The 17,932-nt window shown below is 39.6% G+C and overlaps 1 protein-coding gene and 2 pseudogenes across 13 annotated transcripts in view; 1 reads left to right on the top strand and 2 right to left on the bottom strand.

Annotated features, from left to right (window-relative positions):
* ULK2 (unc-51 like autophagy activating kinase 2) overlaps positions 1-17,932 on the bottom strand; it is an 86,154-nt gene that overhangs the window by 23,488 nt on the left and 44,734 nt on the right. For all 13 annotated transcript variants that reach the window (XR_006739418.1, XR_006739419.1, XM_045569458.1 and 10 more), the window contains exons 13-15: positions 17,030-17,201; positions 9,104-9,164; positions 3,408-3,545 (exon numbers count right to left, since the gene is read on the bottom strand). Coding sequence is in view for 11 of the 13 variants with exons in the window: in XM_045569458.1 (XP_045425414.1) it covers positions 3,408-3,545; positions 9,104-9,164; positions 17,030-17,201 (371 nt within the window). In the remaining 2 variants the exon portion in view is untranslated. The remainder of the gene's footprint in view (positions 1-3,407; positions 3,546-9,103; positions 9,165-17,029; positions 17,202-17,932) is intronic.
* On the top strand, positions 2,159-3,007 carry LOC123620159 (annotated as a pseudogene).
* On the bottom strand, positions 11,908-13,285 carry LOC123650575 (annotated as a pseudogene).

Raw genomic sequence — 17,932 nt, 5'->3', positions numbered from 1 at the left:
TAGGGCCAGGTGTGGTAGCCCACGCCTGTAATCCTAGCACTTTGGGAGGCCAAGGCGGGCGGATCGTTTGAGTTCAGGAGTTCAAGACCAGCCTGAGCAAGAGCAAGACCCTGTCTTTAAAAAAAAAAAAAAAAAAAGAGAGATTAACTTAGAAATTTAAAAAATTAATCCATTAAAATAAACTTATTATATGTAATTTAAGATTATGAAAAATAAATATATTTTCCAAAACAAATTAGTGAGAAGCATGGCATTATTTTACATTTTTGCAAATCTCTAATGTTTGGCTTAATAGAAAACATTTGGATTCTCATTATGGCTTCTGCATTCAATCTGTTATAAAATCCAGCCTTATATAGATATATAACTGGAAAAGGAAGGAATATTTTGGTAACCTTTTCGGATATCCTTCTTTGACACTACCCCAAAACTCAGCAAGTGATCAATTCTAAAAGTTTAGCTTCAATGTGGTATCTGAAACCTTATCAATGAACTCTTCTACTCCATTCTTTTGCAAAGAATCTTGCACTTTGAAGGAATCTTTTACCTGTGCATGATATTTTAACATTTGGTCATTTGGAAAATATTGGTTCACTGAGTTATCCAGATATTACAAATGTTGATACATTACACAATATCAAAAAGTCACATTCACATCAAAATACCACCATCAATTTGAACAGAAACATCTCTCAAGGTATAACAGAAGCTGTCAAAATCACAGCAGTGAATATAAGTTTTCCAAAATTCTGATTTTTACTTGAGAGCTCAAATTTTATCATTGACATTTAGTGTCATTTGTTTTCTTAAAAAGTGGCAAAACTTAGTTCACTTTTGACAAAATGGCTGCTCAATACTCATAACCATACTTCGTAAGTTGTTCTTAAAAGTAAAAAGGGTGCTCTACGAAAAAGCAGCTAGAGTTCAGCTTGCAACTAAAACAGTCATACAAGTGCCTTTCAATCATACAAGTGCTCTTCCTAAGAGAACTATTCTCATATGCAGCAAAAGTGCCTGTATGTGTACATTCTATTGAAGGATGAAGATTTTCAAAGAGAAATAATAATTTTTACTGCTTCATCAAGGACATTCCTTTGTACCAGAGTGTGTGGCTGTGAAGAATACAAAGATTAACGGTACAGCTGGGTGCCACCACCTTGATTCATGTGCAGGCACCAGCAGTTTTATATCTTTGCTTTTTGTACCATCAGTACGCATATATCAATGTAGTGAAAAAAGCAAATTATGTCATAGTATCACTATGAAAATGGTTTTGACCTCATGGACCCCCTGAAAGGATCCACAGACCACACTTTGAGAACCACAGCTTACTTTTTCCATTTTATAATATACCTTGGAAGTTTTTCTACTTCAGTACACAGAGAGCTTCCTTCCTCTTTTTAGAATGAAAGATACACAGTATTCCACTGTCAAGATGGACTACAAAAATTAGTTCCTTACTGGGAGGCACTTGGCTTATTTCTCATCCTTTGCTATTTTAACAGTTAGCACCTTTTATATATGTGCAATTTTACACACAGGCAAGGACTGCATATGTCGAATATGTACCTGACCATGTATGTATAAACTAAGTTACCAGAAGTTGAAGCACCATTTCCTCCTTTCATTCTCTGCAAGTTCTGAGATTTAGGTCTCCCTGAGAGTACCATGGAGCACAGTGATTCTCATTTTTTCAGCATCCCTGATTACATGCCCACTTACATATGCCATGCTAAAGCAGGTACCCTTCCTCCATCCTTTCGGCTTTCCAGAAATTTATTGAACTCTCTCACCCACTGAACATCTATCCTTATTTCACCTGTCTTTGTGGACTTATTACTTTGTTATTCCTTTACTACACTCTTAGTGGGGTCCCAGGAGGGGAAGAAATAAACAATATGTAAATAATCTGATACAACTGGTGGGATGTCATTTTTTAACAAGTTCTTCCTCAATTCTTAAAAGTAATTATACTTAAGTATATATTAATATATATAACAAGGACAACTCATGGTGGCTGTGGTGGCTTGGGTGCAGTACAGCGGTGACTGAGCTGCTAGCTTGGCGGCGGGCGTGCACTGAGCCCAGGCCGGCCACCACGAGCCGGGCTCTGCACCCCTAATGCTGCTTGGGTGCTGAGCCGGCCCCGGCCAGGACAATGGTGAAGTATTTCCTGGGCCAGAGCACGCTCCAGAGTTCCTGGGACCAAGTGTTCACTGCCTTCTGGCAGCAGTACCCGAATCCCCACAGCACACGTGTCTTGCAGGAAGGGGAGCCCTGACCAAGCCCAACAGGATGCCCCGCTGGGCCGAGTGACTGTTTCCTGCCAATGTTGCTCACTCGTTGTACATCCTGCAGGACTCTATTGTGGACCCACAGAATCAGACCATGACCACCTTTCACCTGGAACATCAACCATGTCCGGCTGATGATGGTGGAGGAACGATGTGTTTACTATGCGAACTCTGACAACAGCGGCCGGACCGAAATCCGTCGGGAAGCCTGGGTCTCCATTAGCTTATTTGGCGTCTCCAGAGCTGTCCAGCACTTTGGTCTCGTCTGGTTCAAAAGCAACGTGGCCAAGACTATGAAAGGTTTGAGGACATCTTGGCCAAGCTGCAGGTGAGACCCCTTCCCAAACGCTTGTTGAGACAGCCAAGGAAGCCAAGGAGAAGGCAAAGGAGACAGCACTGGCAGGCACAGAGAAGGCCAAGGACCTAGCCAACAAGGCAGCCACCAGGAAGCAGCAGCAGCAATATATACAGCCAGCCTACCCCCACCGCAGCACACCAGACAACTCGGCTCAACTCCCTCTGCCCTCTCCTCATTGTACTCTATTGTTACAAATGAACTTCCAGCCCTATCCACTCACTATCTGGGTGGTGGGCTGGGTGTCCAGTTTGGCGTCTGCAGTACACCAGGCATGTTATCCACATCTGAGCCCGGCCTGCTATCCCCCTTTTGGGCAGCTGAGGACAGAGGCATGGTGACTTGCCCCCAGGCATAGACCTTATGCAGGTGAAGTGGCAATAAACACTAGACTGAAAGCTCCACGAGGGCAGGGCTCTTTGTTTTGTTCTCTGATGTGTCCCAAGTACCTGGAACAGTATCTAGCACATAATAGTACTCAATAAATATTTGTTGAATTCAAATATATATATATATATATATATATATAAAACAAATATATATATTTATCACACTATATAACCAGCTAAGCTTAAATATTCAAATTGATCAATTTTATAGAACTTTTTTATTATTTAATTTTGTACGACTATGCATTTCCATTATATACATATGTAACAGAGTAACTCTGCCATGCAAAGATCTTGCAATAGCAACAACAAAAGATTTTTTTAAAAGAAAAGAAAAAGAACTAAGGAAGAAAAAAGATAGTAGCTTACCTTGGAGAACCATGTAGATTTGTGCCTGAGCTGGCAGTAGATGTAAGATTCTGCTCTATGCGCTGATAATTCCTTATTTGAGTAGGAACTGGAATTGGTGCCGTTTCACTGTGAGGTGACACAGCAGGATGACATTGCCTGCAACCATAGTTTATTGAAAAAGGAAACAAATATCGATAAGACTGTTTTTCTTTCATTTGACCAATTAGTTATATCTAGAGAAAATTCTAGAAAGAGCCAAATGATCACTTCAGTATATGAGTAAGAAGTGATACTGTTAACACATAGAACCAAAAAAATCACATTTGTCATCTAAGAACTCTCCTGGCATTCATATGCATATTGATGACTATGAATTACAAAAATAACCTAGAAAAAAGTTCCTCTACAACAACAGGAAAAGTCCATAGGTCAGCAAAACTGTTTCATCCACTCCCATTCTGCTATTCGTTACTATGTGAGAGAAACAAATATTTCTAGGAAAATATGCTGGGTAAAAGAACAGGAAGTTCAAGAGCAAAGATGACTGGAATGTTTACAAAAGCCATGAATGCAGTAAGCATTCCCAAGGAACTGTGACTTTATGAAGAATGAAAACACATTGTGTAATTCTCAAAGCACAGACTGATCTGAGGTCCCCATTTTGAAGTGCTAGTATTTAGTTTCTTTAATAGCCTCTTTCCTCACTTTTCAGAAATTCAGAAATATAATAATATGCCCTTAGATGACTTTCAATTCATTTTACAACATATCATGAAACATATCAGAGACAATATTGGGCCTTAAGAAAGATGACTTATTTCATTCCTCCACCCTTTTATAATTCCAAAAAAGGCCACATGAATCTTGCACTTTTTCCCAATTACAATACTGCAACATATAAAGAGATCACATAGTCATTTAAACAATATGGTTATCCTCAAAAGTATCACTCTAGAATTTTTTGAACCATTAGACTATTTTATTTTTAAATAAAATCTCATCTGTAACAGAGATGTTAGTGGCACGATCACATGTCATTCTCTCTATTATCCCCATAAATGCTGAGAAATGCTGAGAGACACAAATGCAAAAGGGCAAATAAAAGACCGGGTGACTATATGGCAGATTCTTCAAATTCACAGTCTTCACACCAGGAGATCCCCAGATGCCTCTTTGTTTTAGGAAGACCCTGTGAGTAAATCCTGTGAGAGTGACAAGTAATCACATAGCTAGAATGTAATGCCCAGGGACAGAGGGAGAGGAAAGTAAAGCACCTATACATAAGAGTTCCCATGAAACCCAATCCTGCAGACAAATGCTTAGCCTTAGCTCTTGATCACAGGGCTGTCTGAGTGACGGGGAACTAGCTGGGATAAGCTATTTAATTATCCAGAGGCCAAAGCAGCAACAGAGAGCTAAGAGCCTAGCCTGGCATCTAGGCCCACAGCTGCAGAGGGAAAAAGTAGGTGAAAGGTCCAGCAAGAAAGGGTTAGTAGTATGTAGAGGGAGGCTGACAGAAAAGCAGGAATCAGGCCAGGCACAGCGGCTCATGCCTGTAATCCTAGCAGTCTGGGTGGATCACTTGAGGCCAGGAATTTGAGATCACCGTGGCCAACACAACAGACTCCAATTCTACAAAAAATTAAAAGAAAATTAGCTGGGCATGGCGGTGCATGTTTGTCTGTAGTCCCAGCTACTAGGGAGGTTGAGGCGAGAGGATTGCTTCAGCCCAGAGTTGGAGGCTGCAGTGAGCTATGGTCACACCACTGCACTCCAGCCTGGGTGACAGAGTAAGATGCTCTCTCTTAAAAAAAAAAAAAAAAAAAAAAAAAACAAAAGGAAGGAAGCAAGGAAGGTAAGAGAAAGAAGGAAAGAGCAAAGTAAAGTAGGGATCACCTCAGATGGCACACCCTAATGCACCAAGGGCTGTATATGCAATTGGCCTCCATCAACGGCTGGTGACAACCAGTCTTCAGAATTCTGATACGCTAACTCAGAATTCTGCGTGTACAAGAAATGGGTATTATATTCCCTACCTGTACTGAAGACTGACATACAGGTAATGAAGGAACTATTACTAAGATGTGTTTCTTTAGTTTCAAATGCACTCATTGGTGAAGAAAAGTTAAGGAATTGTACCATATGAAGAGAAACTGAAAAGAAGCCAAAGATGACTAGAAGAAAAAAGGACAGCAAATCAAAGTAAGTGAAAACCTGATAATACACAATTCTCCTATTTGAATTCCCATATCCTCAAAGAAAGGCAGCAAATAAGTTTGTACAAGACTTGCTCACCTGCTATGGTTCCCAAACTGTGCACCAAGTGATCTCACGGTGCCACAACTACTCAAGGGGTGCCCAAGAGTTCATCAAATTTTTTAAGGAAATACAGACACTTTGAAAACACTACAACTAAAATCACCATTAAGTTGTTTGGCCTGAACTACTTAACGAATGGAACTGTTAGTTATTTCTTTCTATTAGTTTAGGCACACTGCTTTAAAAAACACTCTCAAACCACAATAATCAACACAGAAGATGACTTCCATGACCAAATGTGGGGTTCTTCCCCACAAAGCAAGCAGTGCACACCAAACGGGCACCCTCTGATTCAATTCCGACACTACCTGGAGATAGAGTCAGTCCCCAAAGCTGCCCCCCAAGACACCAGCCCCAAGTCTGGGCCTCCAGAACTTCTGACCAACCAGCTTCAAGTCAGGGTTCCCACAACCCCCTCTTTGGGTTCAATTAATTTGCTGGATTGGCTCATAGAACTCATGGAAACACTTACTTACATTTACCGGTTTATTATAAAAGATATTACAAAGGATATAGATGAAGAGCTGCGTAGGGCCAGGCGTGGGGGAGGGGCAGTGGCACTTCCCCGGCCTCCAGAGCACGCCACCCTCTAGGGACCTCCATGCTCAGCTACCCAGAAGCTCCCTGAACCCAGTCCTCAGAGGCTTTTATAGGCAATCGTACAGAAGAAAAGGGATTAGCCTTCAGGATACAGGGCAGGACCCTCTCTGGAATGAGGGTCTTAAGACTCATGATCAGAAAGGTGGGGGAAGATTAGAGTCCTGTCTCAGGGCAGGTGAAGGTCAGACAGACAGAGAGATTCTGTTTCCTGAAGCCTAATGCACCCAACATTTTAACAAAAGACTATAACAAGGGCTATGAGAGTTATGAGTCAGACACTGTGGTCCAAAAACTAGGTATATACATATATACCATAGCACTACAGACCCTAAAAAATTACCAAGACACTATACGAACTTCTAGCTTAACTATTTTACTGATAAACTAACATCACATAGTTCCAAAACTCTTAGTCTCAATTTGGAGTTTTTTCCATAGCATTTGTTTTTTCTACAAAAATTCCTTCAAAGTGCTAAAGTGCATCAATACTATCTAGAAGCAGCTCAGCAAGATTTCAGGAGGGCCTGCTAGGCACTCATGGGTAACCTGGCAGGCATGTGTTACCCAGCAGGCATCGATGAAAGGTTAGTAAGATAGCCAGTAACACCAAGAAAAAGGACAACTTTCTACACCCTTTTTAGAGATAAATGAAACAAAAACCTCAAGAAAGAAGGTACTAATTGGGGCATTTCACTACCAATATGTAAGAGAAAAAAACTAGATCCTTTTAAGTGTGGCTCACAACAATGTCTAACTATCTTTTTACACTACTAAGCAACGCTTTCCTGAAACGGTAGAATTTGCACCCAGTAATGCCAGAGCACTGCAGGCCAAAAACTTCAGGTCTTAAGACTTTCAAAGACTTTAGTTAAAATTATACGAAATACATTATGTATTTTATTCAATATATGTTCCCCAATGGATGCTAGAAAGTAAAATTCTGTATTTTGAATTATATTTTCCTAATATAATAAGATTGGAACTAGGTTTTCCAAGAAAATTTCTGACCCCTAGAAAATAAATCACTAATTTCAATACAACAGAACATTTCAAAGTAATTTTAATAAAAGTGAAGTTCTAAGACAAGTAGTAAAATCACAGGGATTCTCTTTTTTTTTTTTTGAGACAGAGTCTCACTCTGTTGCCCTGAGTCAAGTGCCGTGGTGTCAGCCTAGCTCACAGCAACCTCAAACTCCTGGGATCAAGCAATTCTCCTGCCTCAGCCTCCCGAGTAGCTGGGACTACAGGCATGCGCCATCATGCCCGGCTAATTTTTCTGTTTTTAGTAGAGATGGGGTCTCGCTCTTGCTCAGGCTGGTCTCGAACTCCTGAGCTCAAGCGATCCTCCCACCTCGGCCTCCCAGAGTGCTAGGATTACAGGCATGAGCCACCGTGCCCGGTCACAAAATCTTAATGATTTCATGAAGAATAAGTTTTTTACCTTCATCAACCATTTTAATCTTGTACAGAGCATAACTTTTAATATTCTTTTTATATTCCTATTTTCACTTGCACTTAATATCCTGTGGTAGAATGCTTTTTTCTCCCTCCAAATATTCACTTTGTCTCTCTGGACCCATTTCTACACTCCATGTGGTGTTCTCCCCCCATCGCATCCCCTGGGACGCAGGCTGAAAGAGCAGCTCCCATTCTGGACTTGCTGTTCTCAAAGAGAGCAGAGGGTAGGAGAATGATGGCAGAACAGAAGCTTTCAGAGCCATCATGCAGTTCTGTCTTCATTCTTATTCCCTCTCCTTTGAGAACAGCACATCTCAAATGAGCTGCTCTTTCAACCTGAAAACCAGAAAGAAGAAAACATATGAAGCAGAGTCAAAGTATAAACCCTTGTTGTAAGCTACTGAGGTTTTGGGGTTGTTTGTTACCACAGCATTCAGCATTAACCTAGCAAGAACTAAATAATATCATCTCTTTATAGATATCTCTGGTACCAATGGTACCAAGATAAAACACACACACACACACACACACACACTAGAGAAAGCTTGTATCTTACTTTATTCATCTCCCTCCTGTCTAGTTTTCCTTTCTGACTTTACCACACACACACACTAGAGAAAGCTTGTATCTTACTTTATTCATCTCCCTCCTGTCTAGTTTTCCTTTCTGACTTTACCACACACACACACTAGAGAAAGCTTGTATCTTACTTTATTCATCTCCCTCCTGTCTAGTTTTCCTTTCTGACTTTACCACTGCAGCCCAGGACATTTAAAAACTCAGCTTAGCCTTCCAACTCTTCCTTCTTGAGTGAAAAAAACTTCTTTGAAAATTAAAACATATAATATTATGCCATATGCAAAAAATAATATTTACTGTATAGTATAATATATATACACACATACATATGTATGTGTATGTGTGGTTTCAACTGACTGTACTGTGATAGTTTATTTCTCTTAAAAACTATTAAAAGGCAAAAATGTTATGATTCAACAAAGTTAAGAGTGTACAGATAACCATTATATCACTCTTTATACTTTCCTTTCCTTTATACTTTGCTTAAAATATCCCATGTTAAAGTTGGGCGTGGTGGCGCGTGCCTGTAGTCCCTGCTACTCGGGAGGCTGAGGAGGAGAATCGCTGAGCCAGGAGTTCAAGGCTGTGCTGTTATGTCTGCGCTTGTGAACAGTTACTGCGCTCTACCCAGGGAGATGGAGCAAGACTCTGTCTCAAAAAAACCAAAAAAAACCCCCACAAAGTTCTATAACCTTCCTCACAACTCACAGAAATAACAAAATATGAAAAATCTTTTAGTAAAATATATGAAAACGTACCCTCCACACACCAAGAACTCATTTGAAGCACGTCTGCCAGCAGTTCCCATTGGCACATCATCTAAAGGAGAGAAAAATACCATCAGATCTGTTATACCTCATGCTTAAAAATGCAAACTTTGTACCAACATGATCATTAGGAAACAATTTGAGCACAATGCAAATTTACCATTTGCTTCTGTTGTGATTTGGTCCACAGGAACTAAGTGACCACAGGAATTGCACCCAGCTGAATAGATAGGCTGCACCCGTCTGGATGCCAGCTTCTGTAAGCAAACTTGAGGTCTTTTTCAAGATAAAGCACCATATTTATTGGAGCGTTTATGTATTTCTTCATCACTTCACATGTGAAAAAAACTATACTACTGTTTTTATCAGGTTCTTATTCACGTGTCAGTGACTAAATCCCATCTTGCCCATAAGTTCTGTGGTTTTTATTGCACAATTTTGCATAGAACACATACATCCCATTACAGCAGAATGACTGTGTAACAAAATCTAGTTCAATATAATGTTGGAGTACCCCTTCCTCCTGCACAACACTCTTTAAGGTCATGCATGGGTTGTTGAGCAAGATGTCCTGGAAACTGGGGCCTCCTGAACACAGTAGCATATGACACAGACCATCATCATCTACCCCCACATCATCTGCACACAGGAGTAGAGCGTAGCTTAGAACTCAGGGCCACCTCATTCCCTGTCAGTTATATCCACTATGTCACATTGCCCTATGTGATTTTACATGGCTGTAAGGTATAATTAATATGTGTTGATGTGAAATAGCAGTGTTGATCAAATAATATAAACCTTTAAAAATAAAATAAACTATGCTACTAACCTATACTCAAAAAGTGGGGGGGAATCACAAATATCCCTTTGAATGGCCTTAAATGGGGAATGAGAAATGCATTTATTTGGCACATCTCAGGCCCCTGATCTCATGAAGCTTACATTCTAATAGTGAACTAACATAATAATGTGGGGTGGTGTGATAAGCAGCACTAAGTAAAATAAATCTGTGTAAGGGAACAAAGAGCCATGGGGCAAGGGAAAAGTCTATTTTAAAAGACAATAGTTGGCCGGGAGCGGTGGCTCACGCCTGTCATCCTAGCACTCTGGGATGCTGAGGTGAGAGGATCACTTGAGGTCAGGAGTTCAAGACCAGACTGAGCAAGAGTGAGACCCCATCTCTGATAATACTCATAGTGTTATTTTGATACCATATTGTTATTTTGAAACCATATTGTTATTTTGAAACTAGAGGGGAAAAGGGAAGGAAAGAAAAGAGCCTAAACTCACAAGTGCAAAAAGAACAGAAAAGTCCACAGCCACAATATTTAGAAGCTAGAAAGGTGATGGACAAGCGATATTTGACATAGTAGACCCAAGAAGATACTATCTTCAGCCAGCTGAAAAGCCCAGACATCACAAAACCCCACAAGGCTAAGTAGCAGCACCAGATACTTTTCAGAGCGGCACCAGAGTTAGGACTAAGTACAGGACTGTTTGAAAGCCTATTTAGAAGCAGTTAGAATATAATTAATAATAGCATTTTATACTCAGGATTTTTGCTAAATGAATACATTATAGCTACTTATGTCATTGGGGGAAAAAATGGGTAAATGAAATCCCAGCACTTTGGGAGGCCAAGGTGGAAGGATTGCTTGAGGCCAGGAGTTTAAGACCTGCCTGGGCATGGGCAACATAGTGAGATCCTGTTTCTACAAAAAGTTTAAAAAAATTACCCGGGTGTGGTGGCACACATCCATAGTCCTAGTTACTAAGGAGGATGAGACAGGAGGATCCCTTGAGCCCAGAAGTTCAAGGTTGCAGTGAGCTATGATCACACCATTGTACTCCAAACTGGGTGACAGAGTGAGACCCTCTTTCAAAATAAACAAACAAACAAAACAAAACAAAAAAGCCCAGAGGGTCTCTGGATTGCAGAACACCAGGAAAAATTAAAGGCAAGGGTACTATACCAAAACAAGGTTAACAGAGAGTTATTAAATGATATTTTACACTGACTATTGAGACCACCAGACTTCTTCCCCTATTTTGCTACCCCAAATAACAACAGATTCATACTCTTTATGCAGAAGACTGGATGAGTCTTTTTAGGGGGAACTAAGTAGCCCCCCAAAAAGGAAACAGTGCAAAGAAATGCTCCAGCCATATCACCCAATGTAGAGGCTTGAGACCCACCCACATATAAAGCTTTCAAACAATTTTTTCCCAGTTATGTACAAATGCCTTAGTTTTAAACATATACAATGGTACACATGTGAGTGGATAGGTTGCTCAAATCCAAGGAAAGATTACAAAAGACATATAGGAAATATTCACATAAAAAGTATGATGGGAATAATACCATTTCTTAAAGAACAAACAAATTTCATACAAATGAGAGGGTTGTGACAAAGTTTATTTATTTATTTGTTTATTCATTTATTTAGAGACAGAGGCTCGCTCTATTGTCCAGGCTAGAGTGCCGTGGCATCAGCCTAGCTCACAGCAACCTCAAACTCCTGCACTCAAGCAATCCTTTTGCCTCAGCCTCCTGAGTAGCTGGGACTACAGGCATGCGCCACCATGCCCAGCTAATGTTTTTCTAAATATATTTTTAGTTGGCCAGATACTTTATTTCCATTTTTAGTAGAGACGGGGTCTTGCTCTTGCTCAGGCTGGTCTCGAACTCCTGACCTCGAGCAATCCACCTGCCTCAGCCTCCCAGAGTGCTAGGAATATTTTTTTCTAGTTTTGGTAGAGACGGGGTCTCACTCTTGCTCAGGCTGGTCTCCAACTCCTGAGCTCAAGTGATCCTCCCGCCTTGGCCTCCCAGAGTGCTAGGATTACAGGTGTGAACCACCACGCCCGGCTGTGACAAAGTACTTTAAAGCTCAAGAGCCCGCCACAGCACTGAGGTGGGATAGGTGATGTGAGGAGTCTTGCAGGCTTCTCTTTCGTCCGTTACTCACTGAAGTCTCATCTGTTTCTCAAGGGGGCCTTTAATGCTCACTGTCTTCTGGACATTCTTTGTGGTCTCCATATCCTCAGATTTTACGGTTTCTGGCATAGGTTCTGCCTCTTTCTTTGTCTGGTCCACTGGGACTGGCTTTTCTCTAGACTTTTGCTGCATAAATTTGGGTGGAAATTTTTCTGTGAAGTCTACGAGTAAAGCATCCACATGTTGTCTCTGAAAAATAGAGCTTGGTTCTTCTCTTCTTTTGGCTTAGGTTTAACTTTATCTTGCTCTTCATGATCTTTGAAATGCCCCCAATACCCTTTGGAAGGATGATATCAACAGCAGGACATAGCTTCATCAAAAACTGACTGAAGGCCGGGCGCAGTGACTCACGCCTGTAATCCTAGCCCTCTGGGAGGCCAAGGCAGGTGGATCGCTCGAGGTCAGGAGTTCGAGACCAGCCTGAGTGAGACCCCGTCTCTACTAAAAATAGAAATAAATTATCTGGACAACTAAAAATACATATAGAAAAAATTAGCCGGGCATGGTGGCGCATGCCTGTAGTCCCAGCTACTTGGGAGGCTGAGGCAGTAGGATCGCTTAAGCCCAGGAGTTTGAGGTTGCTGTGAGCTAGGCTGACGCCACGGCACTCACTCTAATCCAGGCAACAAAGTGAGACTCTGTCTCAAAACAAACAAACAAACAAACAAACAAAAAAAAAAAAAGTGACTGAATACCATGCACTCCACTAAGCACTCTGAAGTTTATAACTGATCCCAAGTCTGGTGCCTGATAGATCACTCCAGCAATGATATAGTAATCAGCTAGTGGGATAACTTGAGCAGGGGGCTACTGCTGCTGCTTCGAAATGATAAAAAGAATGGGCTCCTGAGCATGTACAAGGATGTATTCAATTTCAACCATCTGATTCAAGAGTTCTAATGTTAGCCTCTGCATTTTGACCACTTCGTTATTACACATCCTATCATAAAAAGGCTTACTTCTTTCTGAAAAGTAATCCAGAACGCTACCACTGTTCAAAATGGGGATCCAAGAGCTGCCGACCCAAGACGTTCCCAGCAGATTATCTCGGATATCCACTGCCGCCATAATTCCTTAAGTGTTCACAGGCTCTCCCCTCAAACAGTTTTTAAATTCTCCATTCTTTTTTTTTCTTTTTTTTTTTGAAACAGAGTCTTGCTCTATCTATCAGTCCAGCTAGAGTGCACAGGCATCATCATAACTCATTGTAGCCTCAAACTCTTGGGGTCAAGTGATCCTCCTGCCTCAGTCTACCAAGTTGCTGGAACTACAGGTGCACGCCACCATACCCGGCTAATTTTTCTATTTTTTTCTAGAGACAGAGACTTGCTTTGTTACTCAGGCTGGTCTCCAACTCCTCCTCAAGCAATCTTCCTGCCTCGGACTCTTAAAGTGCTAGGACTACGTTAGGACTACACGCGTGAGCCACCGTGCTTGGCCAAAGTCTCCCTTCTTAATAAGGATCACACAACAAAATATTGCACCTTGAAATAAGAACAATAGAGGGAAAAAAGAACTTCTGGAAATTTAAAATACGAGAGCATAAATGAAAACACAGAATGGTTAGAAGAAAACATTAAGGAAATTTCCCTAAAAGTATAGCAATAAGACAAAAAAGATGAAAAAAAGACAAAAAAAGATAAGAAAATCAGGAGGGTACTCAGGTATGTGTTATATAAAATACAAATAGTATTTGGACAATATACCATAACTATAATAGTAACATATATTACTGTTAAGCTATATAGATGTTTTAAAACATCTTATGTATGATGTATTTCACAATAACAAATTTTTAATAATTAAAAAGAAGGGTATGGTCAACTATAACAAATGTTATGATTACATCAAGACCATGAGGACTGGCTGGGCACGGTGGCTCACGTCTGTAATCCCAGCACTCTGGGAGGCTGAGGTGGGTGGATGATTTGAGCTCAGGAGTTCGAGACCAGCCTGAGCAAGAGCGAGACCTCGTCTCTACTAAAAATACAAAGAAATCATATGGACAACTAAAAATATATATAGAAAAAATTAGCCGGGCATGGTGGCGCATACCTGTAGTTCCAGCTACTCGGAGGCTGAGGCAGGAGGATTGCTTGAGCCCAGGAGTTTGAGGTTGCTGTGAGCTAGGCTGACACCATGGCCTCTAACCCAGGCAACAGAGTGAGACTCTGTCTCAAAAAAAAAAAAAAAAAAAAAAACCATGAGGACTGAGAACTGACCCCTGAGATTTGGCAGCACAAAGAAATTGAGAGGAACAGTTTTGAAAAATTTACACTACCAAAAAAAACATAATCAGAATAAAACAAAAGATATGAAGGCTCTTTATGTAGAAAAGTATAAAAATGTATCAAAACATATTAAAGAAACCTAAGTAAGTGGAGAAACACACAAACATTCTAGATTATTTAATATTGTAAAGATACTAACGGTTCCTGAATAGAATTAATGAAATTCCCATTAAAAATTCCAAAATGGTTTTTTTAAAATTTGTCTAACTGAAATTAAAGTACATTGTGGGGGGTAAAGGTACAAGAATAGCCAGCCAGGGTGATTCTTTTTTTTTTTTTTGAGACAGGGTCTTACTCTGTCACCCAGGCTAGAGTGCCATGGCATCAGCCTAGCTCACAGCAACCTCAAACTCTTGGGCTCAAGCGATCCTCCTGCCTCAGCCTCCTGAGTAGCTGGGACAACAGGTGTGCACCACCACACCCGGCTAATTTTTTTTTTGGTTTCTATTTTTAGTTGCCAGGCTAATTGTTTCTATTCTATTAGAGACAGGGTCTCGCTCCTGCTCAGGCTGGTCTCCAACTCCTGAGGTCAAGTGATCTTCCCACCTTGGCCTCCCAGAATGCTAGGATTACAGGCATGAGCCACCGTGCCTGGCCTAGCCAGAGTGATTCTGAAGATTACTAGAATGTTCTCTGTCCCTCCTCCCCATCCCTGATCATATACACACTGGTACACACAAATTTTAAAATTATCATAATATAGACAAACAGATCAATGGAATAGAATACAGAATCTTAAAAGAAACTCAATCTTATATTTAAACCTGATATGACAAATCTGGTATTGTAAAATCTGGTGAAAAGACAAAATATTTAATAACAATGGGATAATTGAAAGATCTCTACCTTGTTGCATCTACAAAGATAAATTCCAGGTAAAGTTAAACACGGAAAAATAAAAATATTCAGAAGCAGATAAAGTAGAATAGCATTGTAACACTGGGGCAGCATGACAGACTATGGGTACAACTTGTTTGTACCAATATTTTATAGAGTTGAAATTGTACATATGTAGGGTATTCACTTAGAAGAATTTCAGACAGATGTACATAAGAAAGTCTATTATAATACATTTTGAATACTGAAAAGATAGAAATAATCCAAATATAAATCAGTAAGGAAATGGATAAATTGTGCTTTAGTTGTACTGTAAAATTCAGGTATTAAAATGAGGTAGATACATAGCTAGATATGCATCTAGATATATAATAAAAACAGGAATAAAAAAGCAAACTACAGAAGCAAATACTCTATATACCATTTACTTATACAAGTGGAGTACCTCTTATCGAATTGCCTGGGACCATGTTTCAGATACCAAATTTTTTTGGATTTTGAAATATTTGCATTATATTGAGCATTCCAAATACAAAAATACAAAATCTGAGCATCAAGTTTCAGATTTTGGAGCATTCTGGGTTTTGGATTTTCCAATTTGGGATGCTCAACCTGTAACTGTTAAAACACAAAAATAACATGTTATATATGAATACAGTTATATGTAGAAGTATCTAAATATCTGCAGAAAGAATATACCTCTGGCAAGAGCAGAAAGAGGAAAGGGACTTTAACTGTACCTATAGTATTTTATATCTTTAAAAAAGACATCTAAAACAAGTACAGCAAAATGCTGACAAACATAAGAGCAACACAGCATGGTAGGTGACTTGAGTATCTACTGTATTATTTTCTGTTTGAAACATTTCATAATTTTAATTTTTAAAGTTTTAATTACTTTTTGTAAATAAATAAGACCACTGTACTCAAGGATTTTTAAAGGTAATTGCCGGTTCTTGTAGTACTGATCATAAACTGCCACAGCATTGTTGTGGGCAATGTTTTGCCTTCCCCAGCCAATAAATCATTAAGTTCATGCAGTCTGGGGATGATGGCTTCGTAACAACTAGCGTGGTGCCTAGCACAAGCACCTACTAAGTATTAGACAAACAACTAAACAGACCTCTTCTTACAAACCTCTCCTGCACATAGTCAAATCTGATACTACTCAATTATTAAAGTAACAAAATTTCTAGCTTTTCTAATCTCACTCCTTTACGGCCAAACCATGGTTCCTTCTTTTTCAATAGTTTTATCTAATTTCTCTTTTTTGTAGGTTTTCTGGTAGCTTTCACTATTCCAAAGCATACTGACTATATTTAGTCAACTTGGATTCCATGTAGTTTCTTTATAAAAAGTCTTCCTATATATTTATGAAGCTCATTCCTGAACTTATGAAAGTATTTCTGAAAGACACCCAGGTTGTTTTTAAGACTCAGTTTACTCTCAGGTTTTTTCCCAAATGAGTTCTTCCTTTAATTCCTTTCCTTAAAGTTATTATAATTTCACTCATTCTGCTGGTTTCTCAATTTCCTTCTGTTTGGATACAAACAGAATTTGAGATCGTTTCCTATAAAGTTTTCATGTACCTTCAGACTTCAAAAGTATTGTTTTATAGAAGATGATTGAGCAGATTTTAGAAAGGTAGGAATATAATTCTGAAAATTCAAACAACTAAATAAAAAGTCCATTTGAATAGGTGCCCTACACAAGAAAGTGTGAGATAAAGGTTTTAAAAAATGCTAGTTTAGTAAATTAAATATAATGTGTACAAGTAGAAAAGATTCTCACATGAGTGGTCTGACGAGATGTTGTGTGGAACCAAAACAAAGTCATCCGTGTCACAAGAAGAGTTCTTGCTACTAGTACTGGCAGAATCTTTGGACACTTGTAGATAGTTGGGAGGACCCAATGGTGGGGAAGATAAGTTTTCTTCCTGAATATGCTGCATATCTGGAAGGGACTAAAATTAACAACATAAAATTAAAATTGGCCTAATAATCAAATGCAAGTCAGAATAGCCATTAGATTAAGGAATTTTTTTTTTCACAAAAGTGGGCATAAAGTCCAATTCCATCTAAGATTTAAAAAAAAATCTTTTGAAAATTTTTCCTGTAGAAAAGCACAGTTTAAAAGTGTTTGCATAAGGGCTTCTAAAATGTTTTACAAAAATAATGCTTAAAAATTGGCCAGGCAAGGTGGCCCAGCACTTTGGGAGGCCGAGGCGGGAGGATTGCTGGAGGCCAGGAATTCCAGACCAGCCTAGGCAATAGTGAGACTCCGTCTCTACAAAAATATATATCATACCACTTATCAAAGTACTTGTCTGCCTCTCCTAAAGTTTTTGAGAAGGTGAGTTTTCATCATTCCAAAATCCCCAGTCTCAGCTCATGTCCTTGCAAAGCAGATACTCAATAACTAACTAAACACAAACTGCCCAGGGACTTTAGATTAATGACATCTTGAACACACAAAAAAAGTTTTAAATCTATAATGAAGAACACATTACAAACAGGAAAGCAGAGACCATATTACATAAAAGAGCAGACAAATCAATAAGCGTAACTGCAATGAAGTCTAGAAATTTATTTACACTCACAAAAAGATTTGGAAAACCTTATAGGCGTGGGTGTGTTCCTTTTGTTCTGTTAGAGGGAGGACTTGGTTTGTCAGTAGGAGATAGGACAGGAAGAA

This window comes from Lemur catta, chromosome 15 (genome assembly GCF_020740605.2).
Source record: "Lemur catta isolate mLemCat1 chromosome 15, mLemCat1.pri, whole genome shotgun sequence".
NCBI lineage: Eukaryota > Metazoa > Chordata > Mammalia > Primates > Lemuridae > Lemur > Lemur catta.
This window is presented reverse-complemented; position numbering and strand designations above follow the sequence as displayed.